General features: G+C 42.2%; 1 protein-coding gene across 2 annotated transcripts in view; it reads right to left on the reverse strand.

The window, feature by feature from the left end:
• FBXO4 (F-box protein 4) overlaps positions 1 to 8,660 on the reverse strand; it is a 368,809-nt gene extending 360,149 nt beyond the window's left edge. The window contains exon 1 of one of the 2 annotated variants that reach the window (XM_069627208.1): positions 8,138 to 8,660. In XM_069627208.1, coding sequence (XP_069483309.1) covers positions 8,138 to 8,314 — 177 coding nt within the window. In that variant the 5' untranslated portion in view covers positions 8,315 to 8,660. The remainder of the gene's footprint in view (positions 1 to 8,137) is intronic. The other variant, XM_069627209.1, reaches the window with a different exon arrangement.
• Positions 8,661 to 9,271: the final 611 nt, after the last annotated feature.

A 9,271-nucleotide genomic window follows, 5' to 3' on the forward strand; every position in this document is an offset into this window, starting at 1 on the left:
ATCAATCTCATGCATTCAGTAGAATTGTTTTGTAATTATGTGCACTTTTTTTAATACAGATATACAGATTTTTCAAGAATGCCTGCTTGTATGGTTTTCGGTTGCCGTTCTAGTAGCCATGTCAAAAGTATGGGCACTATCATGCATAAATTGCCGATGAATATTGATTTAATAAGAGAATGGGTGAGACATTGTGGATTTCCAGTGGACTAGCTTGAAAGTAGAGTCAAGGATGTCTAGGGAGACTCGAGGGACAATCGATTCCACATCTGCAGCCTGCACTTTACCCCAGATATGTACGACCAATCGCAGAACACAAAAAAGCATCGACCCAGAACGCCTCGTAAATTGCTTCCGAATGCAATTCCAACTCTATCCGTGCACACGCTGCCTCAGGTGAGTCCCAGATGATGAATTGCATATTTACCAGATTGTATTACTTTTAACTATACTACATTTTACTACACATCTTTACTGGTTTATGGAGCATCATAGAAAGTAATTATGACCATAAAAAAAACAATGCCATAGTGCCCTTCAAAAGAAGCATAATCTTTTCATAATCGCGTGCTTGACATGTCCATTTTTTTTAGGAGAGCAAACTGACTGGAGCACAGACCTTCGCAAATGACGACACCACCGACACGTCGTATACCAATGATGAGCCCTACAGACTTGCAGAAGTTCATATTATCAAGAGTTTGATCTTCCCACATATCTAATGCAAATCTAATTTTCCCTTTTACCACTACATGACAATGCACTGAAAATGAAGGAGCAAGATTCTGCATCCATTTCTTTTTTGGAGTCAACAACAACTTCTAGCGCCTATCAGGTAATTGCATTTCACTTTTCAATTATGAGAATGTATTATGCTTGGAATTTCAAATAATATGAAATTGTTTATGTATCCTGTCGGTTGTTTACACTATGTATCATTTAAGGGTTTCTCTTTATATGTACCATGGTCTGCATCCCATTGTCTGTTCCATTTCGCTGTTTTCATCCATACTAAAGCAAGTACTGTGTTAGAGGGGCATGCTGGTACTTCGACTACAATTACATCATCCTTTGGAGCTGGTCCAGAGTATGAGGTATGCGAACCGACAGTTCCCTTGAATGAAAGAAAGTAATTCCTACAAAGGATACTATAAGACGGTGACATTCTTTCACGTGCAGTCTTTCAAACTTTTATCATTTCAGTTCTAACGTTACAATTTCTCCCTAATGCAGAATACATTGCAAAATGTTTGAGGGCAACATTACAATCAGTACGATTAGCACAGTGATCTCTGATCAAGTACACTTGCCATCAATCAGGTGAAATTCGAAATGTATATTTTGACTAAATGGCGTACATTGTTTATGAGGGTATGTATGTAAGCGATGTGTGCGATGAAAGATTTAATTTAAAAAAATGTTTGATTCTTTTTACTTTTTATCAATTTTCTATTCAAGGAATGTATACAAGGTTGGGAATTAGAAGAGGATGCACACAGATCAGAGGTAGTGAACCAGCTTGCTGGTGCAGTCGTTACAGAGAAGACCACAGTTACACAGAAAAATCAAGAAAACAAGGGTAGATAACATTTTTACAAAATTTCTCAAAGTGTTTTGGGCTGTTTTCTTCATAACATGTTTTTTTCTTTAAAGTGCCATCTACTGTATGTGTGATTTACAATGAACATGTTTTTACAACCCATCTCCTGGAGGCCCAGAAGGAAAAGAAGTATAAATATAAAGACAACAAATGAAACCAAAGATGCTGCTTGCCAAACAGATTTCACCATGGAGCAACTACTTTTTGAGGCGCAGCGTGGTCCAGTCAATAAGCAGACTCGCGATACTTCTGTCCAACGGCCAGAAAATGAATTGAATGTGACCGGCGAAGCCAGCAAAGTGTTGTTGGACCATTGCTACAATGTGAGCACTCGACAAGATTAAACTGATAATAATGAAGATGCATTGGAATTCCTCGAGGACCACTTGACACAATCTACACCTGCAAAAAAAAGGTCCACCCAATAAACATTAGTTGTTGACAGTTTCTCCAATTCGAGGGCAAATAACACAAGCTGAACTAACAGAGACTGTAGTCGAGATCTTTGAAAAGTTCCTCGGTCAATTACGTTGAATCTTCAGTTTGTTTAGTTTGGGCGAATTGTCCACCACAGTTGAGTCACAAACCACAATCATGCAGGACGATTGCCTAATAAAAGAGCAGAAATACATTGTATTCAACAGCTGCCTGTTAGAGATTATACTGATGCTGAAATGTGTGCATCCAGTGAGGGGGAAAATATGCGGGGAGCTATTGGTGAATGTGACACGTGTATTACAAGACACTAATCCTGAGAATCCAAGCCACCTGTGCCCAGCACCATGATACATTTACATGGTCAGCTCAACCGATGCAGGGCAAAGTACCAGCGGGAAATCTACTGTGTTCAGCAGCTCAACTTTCAGTGGCTCTACTGTCAGTAAGTTGTCCAGTTTCTGTCAATTTGTGGGACTTCAGTTCCTTGCTAAAATGCAGTACTACAAATATCAAAAGAGAATTTGTAATCCCTGCTATTAGTCAAGCCTGAAAAATTGAACAAATGTCAATTGAAAGGACATTCTCTGGCAAACGGTTCAGGCGAGCTGGCGATGGACAGTGCGACAGCCCCGGATTTTCAGCAAAGCACGGCACATACCACTTTCAGGACATGGAAACTAAAAAGATTGCGAGTTTGGAGGTCGTGCAGGTGTCCAAATGTAAATCCTCAGTGGCCATGGAGAAACATGGTTTGATAAAATCCCTCGAACATCTTCAATCTAGGAGAATGCAAATAGACCTCATAGCCACTGACAGACATGTTTCAATAGCCAAGGCCACGCGAGAGCAGTTTCCAAACATTCCCCATCAATTTGATGTATGGCATGTTGCCAAATCAATCAAAAAAAAAATCACAGCTGCAGGAAGAAAATAACAAAATAAATAAAAAATGTGTTCTGAAACTATTTTACAGTGGTCCCAGTCTTTCAGCAATCATCTTTGGTGGAAGTCTAAAACTTGTGATGGGTCTGTGGAAATTCTACTTGAAAAATGGCGCTCATTGATGCACCACTGTTCCAACGTTAACTCATGGCATGAAAACCACCATTTTCACCGATGTGCACATGGACCTCTATCGGAAGAACAGGAACGCAAGAAGAAGTGGTTGGTTCCATCTTCACCTCCACACAAAGATCTTGAGAAGATCATGTTTAATAAAACTCTTTCAAGAGACCTGAAGAGACTCATAGAATTCTGTCACACAGGAGAGTAGGGGTGTCACGGTATTAGTTTTATGACGGTACAATAACCTTCTTGCCAAATGATGGTATATCATGGTTATCGCGGTATAGCAGGTGGAGTTAACTAATCTTAACAAATATTTTCTAAAAGGTCATAAATTGTCAGATTTATCATCACAAACAAAACCAGGCACCCAGGGCCAGAATTGGGCTTTTCAACATACTTTCCACTGAAATGCCACCCCTTGCTTCCACCAAACACAAACACACGTGTGGAGAGGAGGAGGGGTGGGGGGAGCCCTGCTGCGCCTGGCCAAGCAAACTGAATAGCTTTTCTTAAGGGGTCATTTCAGCTTTTAGCCCCCCCACTGGCTACTGGTGAAGATGAACATGTTGCCATCTTGATAACCTGCATGCCACAGATCAATGGAGTCTGATGGTAGTATACGCTTGTGCGCATACGCACACACGCACTCTCTTTACGTTACAGCCTTTAGTTTACTTGAGGGCCAAAAGGTGTTCAGTAATCACGGACATGTTACACTTTGGTAAGGCAGCAGGGAATACCCACAGAGATGAGTAAATTTCGCACTGTGACTTATTATATGTAAATTCAATGATGGAACCAGGGAAATCCCCCATTGTCATATGTTTAGAAAACATTATCCATTATAAATATATAAACCCCAAACCACCAACCCAAAGTAAACCCTTTTCCTTCTTGGCACTGTATTTATTCTTCCTATTGCTAACATATTGATTTTGTGTCAGGCATGTGTGGTTTATGGAATGGCATTAAAAACTGCTCCAACTGAAACTACTTGGCAGACGGCACATCCAACAGTGCAAGACCAAGACTGCACAGCACTTGCTTACTGCAGCCTTTCCAAATCAGATTGAAAAGCACACTTAACGGTATGAACGGTATACCGGTATAAACAATGTGACGGTTATTATTGTTCAATTAAGTGGTTCACGGTATCTTTAACGGTATACCGTAATACCGTTACATCCCTACAGGAGAGTTGGTGGTGTTCCACAATATGTGCCTAAAGTACAGGCCCAAGAGGTTGCATTTCAGCATAGACGGTATGCAATATCGAACATTACTAGCAGTATTAGCGCATAATGAGAACATGGGAGCGAACAATCGAGAACTGCAGGAAACTTTGGGATGCTTCATTACACAATGGCCTTTGCAAAAAGAAGCAACAAATGGGTGGTCAAGCCAATATACCAGGAAATGGAATTCGATTTTGTGAAAGATCTCACTTTGACTGGGTTGGACATGCATACTCATGGAATCAATCATGATTTTGTTCCTAGGACACATACATTGCCACAAAACATTGTAAACGTTGCCTGTCCACCAAAAGTGGACCTCGTTGAATAGTTGACTTCCTGGTATAAATGATTAGCAGCAGTGTGTACGTTCCACAATGTTTGTACATTGTACATGACCAATGGAAATCTATGCAACTTGAATTTCAAAGCTATTAAAAGTATTAAGAAGTATTAAGCGTCCAAATTGTCTTTTCAAATGTATGCTCTTTGTCAATTGTTTTTGCAAGAAGTGTCTGCCGGAGGATGACACAGTGTAACTCTGTGTTTTCCCCCTTCCCGCTTTCGGCCTGCTCTTGTGAGTCGTTCACTGATCAAGTTACGGGAGGGTCAGATGGATGTCAGCATGAAAGTAACTGCTGGGTCTGTAGTTGCATCGGCATGTACGTGTCCAAATAGCCAAAATAAATATGCGTCCCACTAAGGAATGAGACCTAAGCTAAATAACAAGCTTGGCATGCAAGAACTAATGACTGTAAGCAAAACACTGCATGAAAGGGGGCTGTTGGTGTGAAATAGGTACATTATGGGGGCATGTGTTAGGGGTCGTTGCTTTTGGATGCCTTAACAGATGGGCTGATCTTTGATTTGCGGCCTTTGGAGGGTTACAATTTCAAACACAGTGGGGATAGGTATTAGTGTTAGCAAAATATATGACCATTCTAGATTAGGTATATAGTAGGTGAATTTGAGGGGTTGCGGGGGTAGGGTCTGGTGACCAGATGCGTTCAAAAGGAATAGGGGTCATGGGTACAGGGGACTGCGGCCGGGCAGGGAGGGGTTGGAGCAGGCCTTGGTTTCACATTCTGTCAGGGCTCGATACTCGCAAAAATGAATAGCTGCATTTCCGTGAGAACAGGAGACGTGCTGAGCTGACAGAGGTGGTGGGGGCTGGCTGTGCGCGGTACTGGGAGAGTGAACAGTTCGCCAGAGGGACAGACAGCCTCGAAAAAGAAGGCGTTTGGAAGGAAACAAAATGGAGTTCAAAGAAGACACATTAGCACAGCATTAATACACTTATATGAAACATGGGTGATGCAAATAAGAACAGGAGGGGTAGATGTGTCTCCCACCTTAGCTTATACGTAAGTGCAGAGGGGCGGGATATAGCGCCTCTCCTCCAACATTTGTTAGTGCACACGAAGTTCAGTGGAGATGGAAGGGCACTTGGATTTATGACTTGTCAGTGGCTCACGTTATCCGCAGAGCACATTCTTCTGCCAAAACAGGGTGCACGCAGATGTGACAATGGGGAGGACACTTATGACAACAGTTCCAGTTAAATAACTAAATCACTATCAATATAGAAGAGTAAAAAAATATTCACAATAGCGCGGCATTGGTTAATCGCTACTATGGGAGTGAAGGTCATTGCTTGTGGGCTGTTCACACAGACGCATCCTGTACAGTAAGTTTTTGATTTGTGGCTTTCCTTCACCGAAAGGAAACTTAGCATACGCACTCCTAAGAAGGTTCAATTTTTGTTCGTCCTTGGAAGAAAGGGTGTATTCGGTATGGATTGAATGACGGGAGGTGTGTAATACCGGCAAAAATTATAAGGTTCACCATTTCAAAACTGGACAAAGGAACATGTAATTTCATTTTATGAAAACCGTTGATCTGAGCGGGCACTCTGCATTACGCCAAGATAATGCAAATACCAAATATAATGTATGTTTTACTGTACACAAGTTTATAGACGAACGAGTCAAGTTTTCATTTTCTGACCGTATTGCTGGCTTACATTGTAATGGATTGTTGGTTGGGGCATATTGTGACGATACGCAAACACAACCTGTATGTATTTGTCTTTGTCCCAGGCACATGGGCAGTCCAGCTCCGAAATGCATGTAGTCCACGTCTGGGTTTCCCCAGATTTCACCAACGCCAAGTTCGTTGCTAATATTCCGTTGTAATGCCGTCTATGTGGTGTTCAAATTCTTCCGTCAGCTTCTGCATCCGCTTCCCATTGCGAGCTAAACATACTCCACAGCACTAACCTCTCAAGCACATCGTAGACTCCAACTTTCAACAATGTTTTCTCCGTGTTTCCATTGTTTCTGGTTTGTGTTCATTACTAGGTTTCACCCGGTGCAGAATTAAAGGGTAAATGGATCAATTAGAATAAAGAACGGCTACTGAGATATATTTCTGTTATGTTTTCTACACATCTACATCCTTCCTTTCTGCGAATGTCATCAATTCCAGATACCCAGTGACGGGTTCTTCAGCAGGCAGTGGCAGATACACCTAAATGGCTGATGTGGGACGATAGTCCTGGATCGATATGCCCTTTCGTGGTACCAGCAACAAGGAGCAACCTGACATGGTTTACGGCGGTCTAGCAAGAAGCTGATGCCAAAGCCGTGCGATTTAGGGTGCGTCCAACGCGCTTCTTCTACCGAAAGGAACACTGTGTGCCTCATGATAAAGATTTGATGTCCGAAAACAAAGAAATTAAAAATGTGGTTGAATATGGAAATTGGCGGATGTTCTCGGAGCATTTATGGTGAAATAAAAGCACATTATAAATTGCAGAGTATTAGTGTTTCCTTTAAAAATAGTGTTTTCTATTCCGATTTGATATGTGCTGTGCTGTGCGAGGATGTGTGTGATGATATTCTGGGTTCTGCATCAACTAACGTTAAGACGTAGGTGATCACTGGGCGCGTTTGGCTACGCTGCCCACTAATGTCATGAAAATAGGTGGAGAATATTGCTAGGAATAGTGATGTCAGCTTCAAGGGCGAGGGGTATGATTTAGTGCCACGAGGGCAGTTCAACTTAGGTCAATGCGGCAACAGATAGGTTTAGCACAAGATGGCCACGCCTGCTGCCTAATTTCACATGTGTAAAAGTGCGGAAAATTAAGGCAAGGTGCATAGAAAATATTTTTACTTACTTCACAGTTCGCTTAAAACCACATGGCCGAACGCTCAGGACAATAACATTTTTGAATGCACTATTCCTTTAAGAATATTACAAAAATATCAATTACATCCATAAACATTATGCAAGGATACATTGGGAGGTGGAGTTACAATTCAAAGTATATGCAGTGATCGGGTGTTGCTTTGTTATAAACCGTTTGTGCCTTCAGCCAATTATTTTATACTGTATGTGTGTCCTTGCACTGAATTCCTGTTATAAACAAGCATTAGCAAAGCCACCATTTTTGCTTTTGCACCTATACAGGCATTATGTAGTCATGTGCCAGGCACTGCCTAAACATACACAGGTACAAGCTCCAGTTCCCAGTTCTTGGCAACTTACGTCCAGGTGTACCGTAATGCCAGTGCCAGGAAAATGTGGATCCCATGCCTACACGAAAAACTTCTATTGGCTTTACCAATGCTTGTTTTGAATTGGGGTTACCCACGGGTACCATGGGGCAGTGGCAGTGCTGAAACAGAAGTTTTAGGGAAGGGCACAGTTGCATAATTAAGACAGTCCACAGCGGGGCAGATGCAGAAGCACTCATTTTAAAGTGGACTCGGCCATTTAGCGGGCCACTTACTGGCAAACTCTGCAGTGCACTAATGTCCTCTCCGTGGGCAGCGCGCTCCTGGACAGCGGACCCCGGCTCACTGCTCCGCCGTCTCACACTGGGCAGGTAGCGATCCCTAAAGTGACGAAAGCTGCTGATGATGGCAGATTCCAAACGACCCCACTCACTAGGTGGATCCTCGTCCATCTCTAGAACAGGGTCTGTAAGTCACCACAAAGGCAACAAGTCAGTAGCAGCAACTTTTTCACTGATCTGACTAGATTGCTACTTCTGGGTGGCCCAGTGGCGAGTTTGGAACTCTCTCAGAAGTGCAGCTCAGCAATCCAGGAAGCGCTGCTCTGAGCACACAGGCTGGACAGCTGTATGGGGAAAGTCCCACATGATCTGGGACTCTGACGTCTGACCCACTGCAGGAAGCGTGGTGTGTGCAGCTGTGGAGGCGTATTCGGCTTCCACGTTCGCTCTGTTTACACAGGCTCAGACTGCGTAGCACGGACATGGTCTTCATGAGACGAGTCTTCATTGCCTCGATGATAGTACTTTTAAAATGGCGGCCATATTTGAGAACTATGTTCCTACGTAATGTTCAACATTCACACAAAAAATCATTGTAGAGTTATGTTTCTCTGCAAGATAAATACGCTTCATTAGATAGTGTTTCGCATGTTTAAATACCCAATAAAAAACAGAATACATCTCAGAATTATTTTTTAAAGGCTAATAACGTAGTACTGTAAAAACAAAATCAAAAGACATCTTTTCTTTGATTATTTAAACTCTAAAACCTTGTCTGAAACTCCTTTGTATCATGATTGTCACATACGATGCACGATGAGGAGTTTTAAGATGGCGTGCTGAATGCAGTGGATTCCGGGGCGGCGCTCATTCCATGCTGGAGGCAATGGTTGTCATGGAGATCGTGAAAACCAAACACCTACTACACCTTCTTTACATAAACTAAGAGTTCTAACTCTGTGTACAGAACACTGTAAAATCATCGTTTCGGATAATTTAGTACTTTTTGGGCATTCATTGCATTTGTTAATATGGGCAAAACTTATTTGTGTTCGGCAGATCTGTTTTAAAGTTCAGCCTGGGTACCCTGCATTGCATTACAGTACGATTCCAGCACTATGCTCAATT

The sequence above is a fragment of the Ambystoma mexicanum genome, chromosome 6p (assembly GCF_040938575.1).
Source record: "Ambystoma mexicanum isolate Mex_15411 chromosome 6p, UKY_AmexF1_1, whole genome shotgun sequence".
NCBI classification, from domain to species: Eukaryota; Metazoa; Chordata; class Amphibia; order Caudata; family Ambystomatidae; genus Ambystoma; species Ambystoma mexicanum.